Source organism: Lepidochelys kempii, chromosome 3, assembly GCF_965140265.1.
Source record: "Lepidochelys kempii isolate rLepKem1 chromosome 3, rLepKem1.hap2, whole genome shotgun sequence".
Taxonomy (NCBI): Eukaryota; Metazoa; Chordata; order Testudines; family Cheloniidae; genus Lepidochelys; species Lepidochelys kempii.
In genome coordinates this window covers 134,381,805-134,399,757 of record NC_133258.1, presented here as the reverse complement: position 1 = coordinate 134,399,757, position 17,953 = coordinate 134,381,805, and the positions used below count along the sequence as shown (strand labels likewise).

General features: G+C 40.0%; 1 protein-coding gene across 2 annotated transcripts in view; it reads left to right on the top strand.

Annotated features, from left to right (window-relative positions):
* B3GALNT2 (beta-1,3-N-acetylgalactosaminyltransferase 2) overlaps positions 1-17,953 on the top strand; it is a 40,705-nt gene continuing 22,752 nt past the window's right edge. The window contains exons 1-4 of one of the 2 annotated variants that reach the window (XM_073338151.1): positions 1-199; positions 12,918-13,065; positions 14,600-14,700; positions 15,823-16,016. In XM_073338151.1, coding sequence (XP_073194252.1) covers positions 106-199; positions 12,918-13,065; positions 14,600-14,700; positions 15,823-16,016 — 537 coding nt within the window. In that variant the 5' untranslated portion in view covers positions 1-105. The remainder of the gene's footprint in view (positions 200-12,917; positions 13,066-14,599; positions 14,701-15,822; positions 16,017-17,953) is intronic. The other variant, XM_073338152.1, reaches the window with a different exon arrangement.

The window sequence follows — 17,953 nt, the reverse complement described above, 5'->3', positions numbered from 1 at the left end:
AGCGGGCGGGGCGAGTCGGGCATAGCTGTGGAGCGGCGGCCCCGAGCAGCCGCCTCCGCGGGAAGCCCCCGGCGCGGGGCGAGGCGGGGAAGCGGCCGGCGGCCAATGCGAAATTGGCTGGTGCTGCTGTGCCCGTGCGCGGTCGGGGTCGCGCTGCACCTCTGGCTGCTGCTCGGCGGCCCCGGGAGGCACCCGGCAGGTAGGCAGCCGGGGGCAGGGCGCACGCACGCCTCGTTTGGAGCGGGAGGCGGTGGGGTGCTGCCACTCCCCACCCAAGGCGGGCCGGGGGTGGTTCAGGGTGCAGGCACCCTCCCCTGAGGGGGAGCGCTGGGCCGGAGGGGACAGAGGTGCATGCCCGGTGGGAATGCGGGGTTCACGCTTCCCTCCCATAGCATGTGTCCCTCTTAAGCCTTTCCCAGTTTTCTCAAAGAAAGAGCGTCCAGGGGGTGTTGTAAGGGCCGCAAAGCACAGAGGTGGGCTGCTAGCAGCAGACCTGCCCAAATGGTATGGGGGGAGGGGGGTCTTGCAAATACATCATTTGAGGAGTGATGTGGGAAATTGAAAAATAAATGTACTGCATAGTATTTGGCCATCTATAGAGCTGATCACAAATAATTAGGTCAATTAAAATAAGTGATAAAATCCATTGGTTAGATTATATACAAGAAATAAATTGACCAACTCTTCTTATTCCCCTGAGTTTAGAGAACTAGCAATGAGGCCCCCCTCCTGTAAACCCTTAAGCATGTGTCAGGTTTCAGAGTAGCAGCCTGTTAGTCTGTATCCGCAAAAAGAAAAGGAGTACTTGTGGCACCTTAGAGACTAACAAATTTATTTGAGCTGTAGCTCACAAAAGCTTATGCTCAAATAAATTCGTGCCACAAGTACTCCTTTTCTTTTTAAGCATGTGTGTAATTTGAATTTGGGAAGTAGTTCTATTAATACAAACACATTGCATTAGAGATCACAATTTTTTCCCTTTTAGGGCAGGGTTGGATGTTGTATAACTCTTTAACTGATTGAGTGAAGAAGCACATGCTGGGCACACAGTTGTTCAGGCATTTCTGTGGTTGAAAAATTCCAAGCAGCCTGCATGAAAATATTTGATATATAGATTTAGTGTGGAGCCAGTAGAATGCTTTTTGTTATTAGATAACCTACAGAGGAAAAGTGCATGAAAAGGTAATGTGGGTTTATAGGAAAACAATGAAGAATTATGTAGGACAAGAGAACAATTTTGTGCCTGTATTGTTATACTGGAGCTACTTCATTACAATTCAGCAAAGTGATTACTGGCAGTACAGTGGAACTTTCTTCATTGAGAGTCATCTGTTTTTTCGTAGATTAACTTAGTTATGAGCCCAATCCTGCTCCCATTCAAGTCACTGACAAAATTCCTCTTGACTTCAGTTGTGTAGGACAAGGTTCTATAATATGAATTGCCATTTGGACTTTGCTGTGTAATCAAAACCAGTAAGGATTTGCATTGCCCTTACTATAAAGTGGTTCATACTAAATCAAGGTGGGTGTAAGTGGATTTCACTTTATGTTAATACCTATTGGTCAGAATAGGCACTCTCATCAACTAATGAGATTACTCCATTGGTGGTGATTGTTAGAAGTAGATGACCATAAATAACTTTCCATGCTACCTGTCAGTGGGTTTCTGAAATTTTGCTATGGAGTTTTTTTAATTTGTTGGAAATGTTCTGTTTTGAAAAGAGACTAAGTAAAAGTGGTGTTTTATTACTTAGGAGATCTGCTTGGAGCCATGTATTTGGAGTCATGATAGCTAATTTTATTTTATTAACAAAAATATGTTTTTACTAGTACTGACTCCTATTAGCTGGGCAGAATCTACACAGCTAAGAAAGAATGAGATGGAGTCTGTTCTTTCTTAGGCATTTTTCTGTAGAATTGTTCACTAAATTCAACAGTCAATTAGTAACACCTGTCTAACAGATGTAAAGTCACTACGGTCACAGATATGTCAATGGGGGCCTGTTCTGGCGTGTGGAACCTGAATCTTGGTGATGCGTGAGCAGGAAAAAATCCAGCTTGGTTTTCCAGATCCTAGGTTGAACTTGCAGGACTGTCTGTCAGAAAAAAATCTTTTTCTTTGATCTGGAGTCATGGAGAGGCAGTAAACAGGGAACCCCTTGATGCCTTTTTTATAGTCACTTTTCAGCATTGCTCTCCAAATGTAAACGTTTCCAAAAGATGATCTAGAAGTGTCCTGGTAGAGAGAAAGAAATGGTTTTTGTGGGTTGTTGAAGAATATTTTAAACATGAGGGTAAAGATAGGCTGTTTATAGTTCCATACCGTGTTGCTGGGCCATTTATACTTCTACTGCTCTACTTTTTTCACAAGTTGTAGTAAAACTAATAATTTGTATTGAATGCTTATTAGATTGTTACAAGTTTGCTGACTTGCCTGAGGAAGTGATCCAGCAAGAGAAAGATATTCCTTTCCACTTCCTGCACCTCATATTTCTGGTGCTGACTTGTATCCTTTGGGGAAAAAAGACCAACCTCTCCCCAGGAAGGGCAGAGTCACAGTTTCAGAAATGCAGTGTTAGGGTAAATGATACAGTATTCGTATGTGACTGTTTTGTTTCCATGCTGTGGATTTCCATTTCCATCAGTTGTTACTCTTTCCAGGACAAACCCTAGTTCCTTTCAAGCCAATAGCAAAATTCTCATTCACTTCAGTAGGACCAATATTTGGCCCTAAGTGTCATACTGATGATGATTTTGATGTTAATGTATTGCTATTTGGGGGGCCTCAGTCCTGCAGACACTTCTATTACTATTCTTTATGCTCACCATAGCAAGTAGTCCATGTGACTGACTACTCGCACTGTGTCAAATAGTAGGTGCTAGCAGGATCAGGCCTTTAGTAGTCAAGCAAATGCACAATATTCTCTCTTTCCAGATTTTATTCTGAATTGTGCAGGGCTTGTTTAACAGTAACATATAGAATAAAGCAATGAACCTGAGCAAAGAAAAACACAGGAAATTTCCCCTGATATTAAGTGTAAAAATGAAATCTTTCAGTATATGGAATAGTTTCCTAGAGAAAGCACTTTGGAGCACTCTTGCAAAGAAAGTGAAAGGATCATGCACTTAATAGACCTTAAAAGCTTCTACAGACACATACACTATAGGAAACATTCCTGCATTGCCAGAGAGAGGAAAGATGAGCTAAGAGATTTCCTTCATCTATGATGTCTATTGTTCTGTGATTTTTGTTCTTCAAAGTGCTTTGTGAACATTAATAAAGTGGTGATAGGTTTATACCACAGAGTAGGAAATGGCCTTATTTTTTAAAACAGTTTTTGAAACTTGAATTATTAAGATGGTCTGGTACTGTTTGATAAAACCAGCCTTGTTACTTATTATTGATTAGTGAGGGGTTTTTGTTTTTATTTTGTGTGCCTTCTGCTCCTTTGCCTTACCACCTGGATTCTTTGGCATGAACAAAAATTGAATTGATTTCAAAAGTGTTTTATGGTAACTGGGGCATAAAAATGTGTTCTTGGTGTGTGTGTTGGCATTTAGTTAACCTTTGGCATCACAGCAGTCGCATAATTAGCCACTAGCATGGGTCAAAGGTGGCATGAACAGTGATCAGTCACAACATACTGAGCCAAATTCACCCTAATGTTACTCCGTTGTGGTAAATAGATTTACACTGGGGATTATTTTGCCCTTTGAATGGAGGTTTCCTCGAGAGTTGAGCTGCATATTGTGTTAATTGTTGTTCACGTTATTTTGGGGCTGGATAGCCTGCATGCATTTTGAAAGAAAGGAGAAATAGATCTGGAAGTCTAATTACAAAATGAGGGTTCGGCAGATGTGATGTGTCTGTACTTTTCTCTAACCAGATTAATCTAATCCAGCATATCTTTATTGTATCTTATTTTATTCTGGAAGCATACCAGATAGTTGTAAAACTCTTCAACAAATATAGTTCTTTTTGAGGTATGTTTATTGAAGAGAAAACTAAAAAGTGAAGAGAAACTTCTGTAAAAAGAAAATAGCCCTGATTCATTATTAACTGCACAATGCCTAAATTAACCTGAGTAAAACATGAATCTGAAGACCCTGCAGCAAATATGTGATTTTACAATTTCCCGTTTTCTTGGAGTCCTGAATTTAATGATTTCTCACTCTGCCGAGGCATTACCAGCCTGCGCTATGTGTTGGTAATGTCACTTATACTGCTTTGGGCAGGAGTAGGGCAAGGTGGTGTCTGCAAGTAGAGATAAGAGAAGCCCATTTTTAACCATTCAGAAACAGAAATAATCTAAGATTTCCTGTGTGTTCCTTTTTATGAGTTTCATAATATATTATAAAATACACTATAAAATTGCGAAAGATAAAACAGCTTCTGAAAAGTTAATTACAACCTGCCCCTCCCCCCAATTTTCTTTAATCCCTACAGATGGACTCAGTGCTAAGCAAATGTTCAGTTGATGGCACCACTGGCAGAGGCTATGTCTAACAGAAGTTGCTTATTGAGGGACTTCAGTATCTCCTCAAGAAGGAAACACACATTAAATTTTGCAAGGTACACCTTTGCTGAAATGCCCTCTGAGACATTGTTCCACATATGTTTATTTGGGCATCTGGCATCATTTAGAATTGGGCCCCTGTGTGTGTGTGTGTGTGTGTATAATGTCAATCTTTTACTGCCAAATAATTAAAAAAAAAAAATACAGCACCGACTCTAGTTCCCACATATTGAACAGCACATGAATGCCATTGGCCATCATATGGCCTGGTTCAGCAGACTACTTAGCATGTGCCTAACTTTAGGCATTGACTTGAATGGAATTATGCACCTGCTTACTTAGGCTCATGCTGAATTAGTGCCACAGTGCGCATGGAGTATTCTCTGTGTGACGTATCGGAGGGAAAGAAAGTGAGTATGGCCTGTGTTTGGTTTTTTAGTGGAGTAAGAATTTGTTTAAAAACAAAATATACAAGCAACCTCTGAAGTTGTGAGCAAGACCACGTTCTGAAGGGAGAATGTCACTTCATAAAAGTGTGTTCCATTTTGGGTCTAAAGTACTTATTTGACAGGGTCATTTTAAGTTTTTCAAGCATCCTGTTCAGGCAAATGTTAGATTGCTCACTCTAAAACTCGATAATTTGTGGAATGATTTTTTTTCATCTGCTTCTGAGGGCAGCAGGCTGACAGCCGTAGAATCTGAAATGGTCGGTCTACAGAACCGGCGGAGCACAGGCAGCAGCCACACAAGCTTTCCAAGAATGGCCTTGTGCCCTTTACTACAGGGACTCTCTAGGGGTGAGGGTGGCAGCTCGTTCTTCCTGCCCCTTTAGTCATTCACCTCTTGGCCAAAGGCCAACAAAAGTACCATTGTAGTGAAGTTGGTTTGTAAGAAAGACCTGTCCACTGGGAATTGTATCAATACCACCAGCTTATTTCTAAATAGGCCACTGAACAGTCTTGAGGTGGTAGCCGTCTTTTGAGTTTAATTTTTATTCTATGTCTCGATAAGGCATTCTGTGGCCAAGACAGCCTCAACTAGTAATGATGGGTTAAACTGCCAAATAATAAGTTTAGTGCTATCGACAAGAGACTTCACAAACAGGACTTTTTTTTTTGTATCTCCATTCCGTCTCCCACGGCCATTGCTGGTGGTAGTGGTCAGTGTATCTCAGATCTCTAGTTCAGGGCAAAAAGGTCTTGCCAGAAGTTTGTGAGTGCTGTATCATCACTGATACACTATCAGCTGCTATAGCATAATAGCCTCTCCAGTGCTTTTGTCTCCTCTTTACATCTGAGATGTTTACTAGAACTCTGAATGTTCTTTTAAAGGGGTATCATCCACAAAAAAACTTCCCTTCTGTCTAAAAGGTTTTGCTTACTGAAGCTATAAGTAACATCTAAGGGCTTACCTCCATCAGGGATTTTTGCACTGGTGCAGCTATGTGAGTGCAAACCTCCTGTGTAGATGTGCTGCACCAACATAAAGTGGATCCTACACTGATGTAACGTATCCCAGTCTCCATTTGGGTTAAGTCGCACCAGTGCTTGGCACTTACACGGGGGGTTGCATTGGCGTAGCTACATCACTGAAGAAATCCCTAAAGCAGGTAAATTCTAAGGCCTGGTCTACACTGGGGGGGGGGGGGGGGGATCTATCTAAGTTATGCAACTTCAGCTACATGAATAACGTAGCTGAAGTCAACGTACTTAGATCTACTTACTGCGGTAAGATCTACTTCACTGCGATAGGTCAACTGCTGACACTCCCCCGTCGACTCAGCCTACACTTCTCACTCCGGTGGAGTACCGGAGTCAACGAGAAAGCACTCGGCGGTCAATTTATTGCGTCTTCACTAGATGCGATAAATCGATCCCCACTGGATCAATCGCTCCAGAGGTAAGTGTAGACATGCCTTAAGGTGACTGTAAATGAAAAAGACTGAGGAGAGAGAGAATGTCTTTCTCTGTTTTTTCCAGTTCGTTCATTTTGTCCATTTGTCTGCACTTTGTGAATAATGAGTTTCTCAGTATACTCAGTTTGTTTGATTCTTGTACACAGCTACGCAGCCCATGGGAGAGTAAATCATGTAAAAAATAAGAAAATGTGGTTGCATGCAGTAGTCCCCGAAACAACTTTTGGTTTGGAAGTTGGTGGTATCCCTGGAACCTTTTGTCTTGGCTACTCAGTTCTCAGAATCTTTTGAGTCCATCCCTTTATTATTTAAAAAAAAATAAAAAATCAGTAAGTGCAATTACTTCAAGTCAAAGTTTCAGAAGCCTCTATCCCAAGAAAGGGGAAAAAATTCATAGGCAGGAGTTGTAGACCAAGCAGGATGAGCAAGCATCTCAGAGAGGTGATTAAGAAAAAGCAGAAAGCCTACAAGGAGTGGAAGATAGGAGGGATTAGCAAGGAAAGCTACCTTATTGTGGTCAGAACATGTAGGGATAAAGTGAGAAAGGCCAAAAGCCATGTTGAGTTGGACCTTGCAAAGGAATTAAAACCAAAAGTAAAAGGTTCTATAGTCATGTAAATAAGAAGAAAACAAAGAAAGAAGAAGTGGGACCGCTAAACACTGAGGATGGAGTGGAGGTTAAGGATAATCTAGGCATAGCCCAATATCTAAACAGATACTTTGCCTCAGTCTTTAATGAGGATCTTAGGGATAATGGTAGAATGACGAATGGGAATGAGGATATGGAGGTAGATATTACCACATCTAAGGTAGAAGCCAAACTTGAACAGCTTAATGGGACTAAATCAGGGGTCCCAGATAATCTTCATCCAAGAATATTAAAGGAACTGGCACACAAAATTGCAAGCCCACTAGCAAGAATTTTTAATTAATCTGTAAACTCAGGGGCTGTACCATATGACTTGAGAATTGCTAACATAGTTCCTATTTTTAAGAAAGGAAAAAAAGGTGATCCGGGTAACTATAGGCCTGTTAGTTTGACATCTGTAGTATGCAAGGTCTAGGAAAAAATTTTGAAGGAGAAAGTGGTTAAGGACATTGAGGTCAGTGGTAATTGGGACAAAATACCACATGGTTTTACAAAAGGTAGATTGTGCCAAACCAACTTGATCTCCTTCTTTGAGACGGTAACAGATTTTTTAGATAAAGGAAACGCAGTGGATCTGGTTGACCTCGATATCAGTAACGCATTTGATACAGTTCCACATGGGGAATTATTAGCTAAATTGGAGAAGATGGGGATAAACATGAAAATTGAAAGGTGGATAAGGAACTGGTTAAAGGGGAGACTACAACGGGTCCTACTGAAAGGTGAACTGTTAGGCTGGAGGGAGGTTACTAGTGAAGTTCCTCCAGGGATCGGTTTTGGGACCAATCTTATTTAATCTTTTATTACTGACCTTGGCACAAAAAGTGGGAATGTGCTAATAAAGCTTGCAGATGACAGAAAAACTGGGAGGTATTGCCAATACAGAGAAGGACCGGGCTATCATACAGGAAGATCTGGGTGACCTTGTAAACTGGAGTAATAGTAATAGGATGAAATTTAATAGTGAAAAGTGCAAGATCATGCATTTAGGGATTAATAACAAAAAATGTTATAAACTGGGGATGCATCACTTGGAAGTAACAGAGGAGGAGAAGGACCTCAGAGTATTGGTTGATCACAGGATGACTATGAGCCGCCAATGTGATATGGCCGTGGAAAAAGCTAATGCTGTCTTGGGATGTATGAGGCAAGATATTTCCAGTAGAGATAAGGACCATTATACAAGGCACTGATGAGACCTCATCTGGAATATTGTGTGCAGTTCTGGTCTCCCATGTTTAGGAAGGGTGAATTCAAACTGGGACAAGGACAGAGAAGGGCTACTAGGATGATTCGAGGAATGGAAAACCTGTCTTATGAAAGACTCAAAGAGCTTGGCTTGTTTAGGCTAACCAAAAGAAGGCTGAGGGGGGAGATGATTTCTCTCTGTAAATATATCAGAGGGATAAATACCAGGGAGGGAGAGGAATTATTTAAGCTCAGTACCAATGTGGACACAAGAACAAATGGAGATAAACTGGCCACCAGGAAGTTTAGACTTGAAATTAGATGAAGTTTTCTAACCATCAGAGGAGTGAAATTCTGGAACAGCCTTCCAAGGGGAGCAGTGGGGGCAAAAAACATATCTGGCTTCAAGACTAAGCTTGATAAGTTTATGGAGGAGATGGTATGATGGGATAGCCTAATTCTGGCAATTTATTGATGTTTGACTATTAGTGGTAAATATGCCCAGTGGCCTGTAATGGGATGTTAGATGGAGTGGGATCTGAGTTATTACAGAGAATTCTTTCCTGGGTGTCTGGCTGGTGAGTCTTGCCCACATGCTCAGGGTTTAGCTGATTGCCATATTTGCGGTCGGGAAGGAATTTTCATCCAGGGCAGATTGGCAGAGGCCCTGGGGTTTTTTTGCCTTCCTCTGCAACGTGGGGCACGGGTCACTTGCTGGAGGATTCTCTGCACCTTGAAGTCTTTAAACCACAATTTGAGGACTTCAGTAGCTCAGACATAGGTTAGGGATTTGTTACAGGAGTGGGTGGGGGAGATTCTATGACCTGCATTGTGCAGGAGGTCAAACTAAACAATCATAATGTTCCCTTCTGACCTTAAAGTCTATGAGTCTGACTAGCACTGGAATCTTTTATCCTTTCCCCGGTGATAATGCCAGTAAATATGTATTTGGCCACTGAGTGTGACACTGTGAATAGGAGGCATATAGTCTCCGAAAGAAAGTAGTAGTAAAATCTATTTATGATAGAGGTTGTTGAAATCTGGTTGGGGCCAATATACTGCCTTCCAGTATGTAACCCTTACTGTGGTGTCCTGACTCAGCTCAGCGGTACACATTTTTACAAGAGGTTCTCTGGATGGCAGCTATATAACACAGATTAGCAGCTGTGAGTGCAGCTGCCTGTTTTATTTTACTGCACTTATTGCCATGAGTTAACGGGGTTAGGCAAAAGAGCAAAGGGAAAGTAAGTATTTTGTGCCAAAAGAATGTAGCATGGGAATTGCAGTGGGGGAGGAGAGGGGGAGACTTGCAAAGATTCACTGAGAAGCCTAAGGCTCCATAATGTGTCTGAGAGAGTCAGTCTTAGGAGAGTTCCGAATCTTGATTTTTAATGACTCTGTGACCAACGTACCAAAAAATGTTCCTTTCTTCTTAGCCCACTCCCACTATCTACAGTTACTATAATATTTTATGCTTTTATATTGTTCTTTACATCTTCGGAGCATTTCATGGTCATTAACTAATTGGTATTCACACTCCTCCTGTAAGATAGGTGAGTATTTTCTCCTGGGGAAAACTGAGCAACAGAGAGTGCCTTGCTCAGGGGCACAGCGAGTCCGTAACACAGCCAGAATTAGAACTCCAGAGGTCTGGCTTCCAGCCCTGCCCTCAAACCACAATGATTCATTTCTTGTGTTTAAGCTTTTTAGAAACTGCAAGTTGTAAACAGATAGTTACATAATCCGTATAAGGTAAGAATAGCATATTATGAGTAATTAATAAGAAGATAAACAATAATAGAGACAACATCAGAGGCTGCTGTTACATGCATAAAGAAAACTCTAGCTTGTGAATGTGTGGAAACAGTTGAATGATGATGCAGTAAGTTTGTTCACTTCTGAGTTAAATATAAAATGATTGACTCAGAAGTCACTAATAGTTTTCTCTGAACTTTTACTGCAGATCACATGTATACAATGCTCTTGCTTCCTGAATGGTTCATCATAGGTTAATATCTTTTTCTGTACCTTTAGCTTTATCTCTTCTTTATATTAGTTTAAAGACAAACTGTTACCCTTTCCATTAGAGCTTAATAAATGCTCTTTCCCATTTACCAGTAATAAATAAGAAGCTTTGCCAGGCAAACAGGGGACTTATTCATCAATTTCAGCAAAATTTGTTTTCATTTTTTAAAAAGTGACTATCTCTTATGACTGAGAAGGCAACTTTCTGAAAGTACTGATGCGGTGCTGTTTTACTAAATCTACGGACAGCGTGAAACAAAAGAGAAGGGACCTGCTACCTCTAATCTCAACCAGGTTAATTCTGAAGGCTCTCTCTGACTGCCTCTATGAAGTGCTTTGTTAAGGGATTGTATCCACATGAGAGAGTTTCACCAGTTTTAAAACTAATTTAGTTTAATCAGTGCAAAACCCTGTGTAGACACTCTTATTTTGGTTTGAGTGGCCTGTTTTGGTTTATCTTAAATTCAGAGAAATTGATTTAAGCTAAATTAATATTTGCCTCTCTGTAACCAAAACAAAGAGAGTGCCAAGGATATATAAAACATAATGAAATAAATAGAGCAGACGCAGGTAAGAGACAGTATATGTGAGGAGAAGGGGGAAGAGGAGGAATTACAAGAGGACGTGTGAGCTACTTCTGATATTGCAGTCCCACCAGACATATGGCTGTTTTACAGATACCAGCTAATAGGGAGTACTGGCAAACTCTAATTGTATAAATGTCGATGGGGACATCTAAAACCTCCAGATAATCAGCATTTACCTATATAAGAGAAAACCAAATAGTATTCTGATGAAAGATTGTCTGACTTGAGCTGGGAATTCTCTCCTCTAACACTTGCCAGGCATTACTTAGATAGAGCAGTTATACACACTTACATGCAGCAAACAAATCTCACTCCTGAAATCTGTCAAAACTGCCATGTATGTTTATTTGTTACAAGAGCCGTAACTATCGGCTTTAGTGAAAACATGCAGGTTTCTGAGGAAGAAAAGAAATGCTAGTCTGTGTAGAAAGAAAATGTTTTGAGAGATTTTTTTGGGTCCTTCAGAGTTAGTTCCTAGGTTATATAAATTCTTTTAATTAAACTAATATCTTAACTTTCTACCTATAGTATGTGAAGATTGAAAGTGTGCTGAAACATCCATGTTTAAACAGCTTGCAGAAGTAAATTATCTTTAAAACCTAATATTGTGTGCCTTTCCTGCAAAATGTCTGTTGCAGAGACACAATGGACGTAGGATTTTCAGAAATTATATTTTACTTCTCTTCCAATTCAGTCCCAGGTCACACATGTCCAGTCACCACGACACATGTTTCCTTCTCAGTGTTTAATGAGGGCACTGGTGTAGTGAATAGAAGTCTGGAACATAACATTGTATAATCTGGTTATAATGGGTAACTTGCAGATATTTTTAGACACCCTAAAATTAGACGTCTAACATGACCTTGTCTGTATTGTTTGCAGTAGCTGTGTTAAAGAACTCTGGCACTCACTCATTTTAACTGTTTGGCTTAGGTCTCAAATTAAGGAGAGTGAGATGGAAGTGATCCCTCACCCCTGCTAAATATAAACCTCTCTCTTTTGGCTTTAGAATGGCTGATGAACAAAACCACGCAGATCCATATTAGCGGTCTGTCTGATTGGTTGTGGGCTCCTAGCCATTCTTCTCAGGTTTCTCTTTAGTCAGAATCTCACTTTAAAGGAAGTACCATTTTTATAATCTCTAAATTTTAGAAACAATGCTTAGCAAGATCTAAATGTTATTTATTACTAGCATTTATGATGAAGCCCATTGCTGGTATATCTGGGGAAGACTCATGCCCACAACTGAGCAAGGCGAAAACATTTACCTTCTATAGGGAGATAATACCCCTGTCCCCAACCCTTTTTCCCACTCTCACAACTTTACAAGGGCAGAGACTAGGAAGGCCCTGCCAATAAACTAAATGGCAGTGGAAACTGAGCCAGCATGGACAAAGACATGTCTCTTAACACTCTCTGTGACCGCACTCAGCTTAAGTGGATATAGTCTAGTGGCAAAAGCCCGATGTCAAGAATGACTAGGCCCCGGGTTTTGTGGTAGGTCAGAGAAGGAAAGGCTGTCCATGAGGCAGCTGAGGCCAGGCTAGTTACATAATCAGGATTATGTATCCTACATTTAGGATTTTGCAGATTGTAAGCAGCACCTTGAATTTCACCCAGAAGGTTTCTGATAGCCAATGCAAAATGTGGAGAACAGCTGTGATGTGCTCTCACGGAGCAGCTTGCTCAGAAGGCAGCCACATGCACGCATAATTGGCTATCCCATCATTCAACCTACAGAGGGGTTTTCTTTCGTTAGCTTTGAAGGTGTCATGCACTTGGTTACTTTAGTTTACCAGCAGTCATTTTCTCTGTTCTTTCCTGTAATAATTTCACAGCTCTGTAATGGTAGTTGTGGCATGTTGAAAGCATCTTCCAGGCTTTTGACGAACAATGTGACACAAATGCTGTTTCTGTTTTTTAATGCTCAGGACGCTTAATACACTTACTTCTGATGCGTTTTTTAATTAACGTTTACAGCTCAGACATTTGGGTTTATGTTTCTGTAATAAATAGTTGTTGTTTTAAACTCTTAGGTCCACTGGCTTTCTTTCCTCAGTGGGAACTGAAACGTTACGATGTTATCGTCGGTGTATTATCCGCTCGACACAATCATGAGCTGCGGAACGTTATAAGGAACACTTGGGTCAAGCACTTGAAACAACATCCAGCGCTGAGCCCTCGGTAAACCTTTTATAAATAATTTATATTGCTTGGGCTGGGTGAGAAGCTAGGAATCAAATGAGTAAATGTTGTTTGTTTCTTATTCTTTATTTTGGAAAAAATAAAGATAGGTTCATGCTGGTAAACACCTTTTATTATGGCTGACAGGGCACTTTCATTCTTAACTCTCCCTTAACGTTTTATAAAAATAATAGGCACTCTGGATTGAAATTAATTTTTTGAATGTGATTAAAATTTGTTATTTGAATATGTGCAAGAGCATTTTTCATCCATTAAGAAATGCTCACAGGGTTGCTCTGTGTAGTTGAATGTTACACGTGGATTTATTTTACCGTGTAGTAGTAATTGGCAAGCATGTAACCTTAGTTCTGTTTTGATGTCAGGAGAAATTTGGTAGCAAGATACAACAATGGTAAAAATGTATTGCTGAGCATGTGCAGCAAAGCTATTTTGTTGACTGTGTATAGCTGCACCAAAGTACCACCCTCTGTTCATAAAAAGGCTGTTTCTGATGGTGCATTAATTGAAATGCAGTGTTTTTGAAGGCGTATACAGCCAAATAACCACACTTTCCATGTTTGCTGTGATCATTCACATACAAACAGAGGCTGGGGGGACTTTAAATCATAAGTCCTGAAGTTGTGTGTCTCTAGGAACAGATGCTCTTTGGCACTTTTCAGGATTGAGCCCTTATTAAAGTTTCATACAGTGTTTGCGAGTTTTATCTTGAGTCAGAGGAGGAAATTACCAACATTCAATGTTAATGCTTCATCATGGGTCAGGTTTTAATCACATCAAAATCAGGAAATGCAGTCATGGTTTCCACAGCAAATTTACCTTATGCTTCATTGCAGAGATGTGTACGTTACATGACCACTCAGTGTGGCATACTATTTAGCAGAGAATACTTGAGCACAGGCAGGATCATGTTTGCTGAGGGAACTACAAATTTTGAATTTCCCTTCTCTTTTGGAATTGATCTCTCAACCTTAAAATTGCATTAAAGTAGGTTTCTGTTTTCCGTATTGAATTGCTACTTCCTAACAATTGGAATGTCTAAATTGAGATGGATGCTGTAATAGTTACAGAACTTGCAGATATGTCCCATTATTTAATAAAATGAGAAATAAAACAACTGATAACAGGAAATTCCTCATTCTGCCTGATGTGAATAGTTTCTTAGTTAACTATCTTTTAAAATGAACTATTAATTCTATTAAAATGACAGCACTTGGCTGTCTGTGTGTATCAATACAGTGTTTCATCGGAGATTTGTGCAGCTAACTCACTAAAATAAATAGATGGTCAAGAATAGGATGTCTAAGCACAATGTTCTTATGAGCCAAGTTCAGTTTTAAATAATATTTATTCTTCTGTCAAACTCCAAATAAACAAAATCAGTATTAAGACTTTGTGACTAATGTTTTAAGGTAATCAGAAAGCTCAAACTATGGAAGGACAGGTCTTTGCATTGAAATTAGCATGTTGAAGATGAAAATAAATTACAGGTGTTAATAAAAACAAATTATTTTAGTGTCCTTGTGAAGTTTATAATAGGTGCACATGGCTGTGGTGTGCCAGTGGAGGACAGAGAAGATCCTTACTCCTGCAAACTTCTGAACATTACTAACCCAGGTATGAATGATAATCTTTTAAACTATTATATCATATTAAACAGAATCCTCTTTGTTGCGACACACGGATGGTTTAGTGGCTGTCCCAGTTAAGGGCCCAATCCTGCAAATACTAATGGACTTAGAGCTTACTCTCTATGTAGGCACTTATATAGCCCACCTCTGAGCCCCATATGCAGACATTAATGGGGGAGATTTTCCAAGGCACAAAGGGCAGACCATTGACTTTCATTGGAGTTGGACATCCTTTGTCCCTTGGAAACTCTCCCCCAATTAATTTATCTTTTCAATATCTCTGTCACATGGGGCTATTGTTCCCACCTCGCAGACGGGGAACTAAGTCAGAGAGCATTAAATGACTTGTTCAAGTTTGCACAAGTCTGTGTTGCTTTAGAACTGAGAACTTAATCCAGATAGTCCAGGTCCAGTGTCTTGGCCACAAGACCATGTGAGGCCACTTCTACTGAAGTGAATACTACATCTGATAGTGTTTGCGGAATCTGTCCTTAGGAGAAGAGGCAATTGTTTAAAGTATAAGTGTCAGAAAATACTTGAAATGAAACACTGTCCTCAATAAAATACATAACTAAAATTATATTTCCTGCCTTTCATTTTTCCTCCGTTGAATATTTACTTTGCAACTATTGTATTAGAATTTCACAACTATGATTCTAACTCCTGGTAAAATGCACTTGGCCTTTTTGGAATGAGTCACTTTAAATGCCACTTCTGCTAATTTAGTTCCAGTTAAGCAGCAGTCGTTGCCATTCAGCCTCCAAACGATAAATCAGATTCCTGAAGGAGATGGAATAAAACAGCTGTTCTTGTTAAATAGAGCACGGTGTTATATATAAGCGTGTGTGTGTGCGCGCTTCCGTTCAGCTCTCTGTACATGCTCAAGCACTGACTTACAGTTGCTGATAACCAGCAGGCTACTAAATCATTCTAAACATCTCCTTACAGCTGTATGCAGTCAGTCATCTTTCCTCTGGAATTTGATTACCTTTGTGCGCTTTGCCAGCCATGCTAATTATTCATCAGACATTCCCATGTATACATAATTCCAGAATGATAAATCTACTCACATTGCAAGTATAATCCTTGTTCCATTTTTAAAATACAGTTTTGAATCAAGAAATCGAAGCATTCAATCTCCCTGAAGATACGCCTTCAGTGCTTTCTGAAGACCGCATTGTCAGTGTGAACTTCCGAGTTCTTTACCCCATCGTCATTACTAGTCTTGGGGTATTTTATGATGCTGATGGTGTGGGATTCCAGAGGAATATCACTGTAAAACTGTACCAGGCAGAACAGGAGGTACAGTATTATAGTTATCTTACCAAAGAGGACTAAAGCACATTTTTTCTTTCTATCGTGGATTGAATGCCTGCAGAATGAGATGTATGTGTTAGTGACCTAGCAAATTAATGATTTCACCTATCATACACTAATAAGAGTTTTCTTTCCTACTGCACTCTTAAGAACTGTCTGCTGAATAACTATACATCTTTCCTATTTCACATTTGTCATCTGTAGAATGTGAAAAACTGGGGTTTACAAACTTTTAATATTAAAATATTTTTTTCTGTATAACTATAGACTACTTTAGATTAGTAATGTGTGGGTTAATAGAAATGCTTCTTAATTAAATGTTCCTTGTAATTCCAAGACAAAACAATTTTAGTTGAAATTAAGGTTATACAAGTTTATCGATAACTTAAAGACTTATATGTATTCAAACAAACAAAAACCACCACTCTTTGAACGTTTGAAAGTAAGGAAATACAGTTAAGCTAGTAATTCTTGTTCTATAGTCTGATCCACTCTCTAGCTAGACATCTAGAAGTTGTTGCACACTGTTATCATTTAGCACATAACCAGTGTAATTATCTCTATGTAGTTTTCCAGCTCTGTTATGGACTCAAAACTTTAGGCCATCTGTAGTCATTGTCATCATCTTTATTTCCACTTCCTTGTTCTGGGTCGGCAGCTTTTATAGCCTTCTTCCAAAACCCATGATTGTATGCCTCTCTGTCATGTAAATTGGTCTCTCTAAGGTCCTCTGATATCTAGTCCTTTCATCGAGTCTTTGCCCTCCTCCTTGGTTGTCTTCTGTCCGTGGTCATTTCAAGGGCCATCCTACCAATATAACCCATACCAAAGTAGCCTAGCCTCCCTCAACTTGTCTTCAGATGGGCAACCAACATTAGGCCCTCTTAACCTTATTTTGTTTCCTACCATGGAGTCTCCAACCATTTAACTATCTCAACCTCTTTATTTCTCTAGTGGAGAGCATACTGATTTCTTGTGGCTGGTCAAGTCTCTGTTCAGTACATTAGGATGGGTCAAATTACAGTTTTATACACTCTACCTTTTAACTTTATTGGTATCTTTTTATCACAGAGAACTTGGGTCAGCTCCTGCCATTTGCACCAAGCAGCTCTAGTACTATGCTGGGCATCATTCAGGAGGCCTCCACTACCAGCAACCATTCATTGGTTCTAGGTATTTAAAGTCTTTCACTCTTCTAAGATCTCTGCCTGTAATATCCTTTATGGTTGGTGGTCCTCCTTCATTGATCAAAACCTCAGTCTTTACCAATGTTCTATGTCCTGCCTGCTCCTAACTGTGTTGCCACCCTTCATTTGTAGGGTGTCACAATCTTCCGCACATATCACTAAGCCATCCAGGAACAGCATATTCTGAGGCAGATCCCTTTGTATATTATCACTTGTCACATCCATGACAGCCGCAAACAAAAAAGGGCTCAATGCTGACCCCTGATACAGGACATATTTACTAAAAAATTTCTGTTGGGTAGCCCCATTTGGCTTTGACTACAGTAGTCACTCTGTCATACACATCCTGGAGAAAATGGACCTATCCTTCTGGCACACCTTGCTATCTCGTACTCCACCAAACTAATTATCTTGGTACATGAGCAAATTCCTTCTCCAAGACCACAAAGGCTATACCCAGTAGCTTTATCTTTTCTCTGAACTTCCCCAGGAAGATTCATACAGCAAAAATATGGCATCAGTGATACTCCTTCCCAGCATAAATCCATACTGACCCTTCCAAATTTCAACTATTCCAGGCAGTTACTTTTCAGTAATCTTCTATGCTTTCATAGCATATGCATCAGCTTCATTGGATGATGATTAGTATACAGTGTAATATCTCCTTTCTGTTTAAAAATGGGCAGCACAAAGCACTGACATCATTCATCTGACATTTTCTCTTTCTTAAGAATA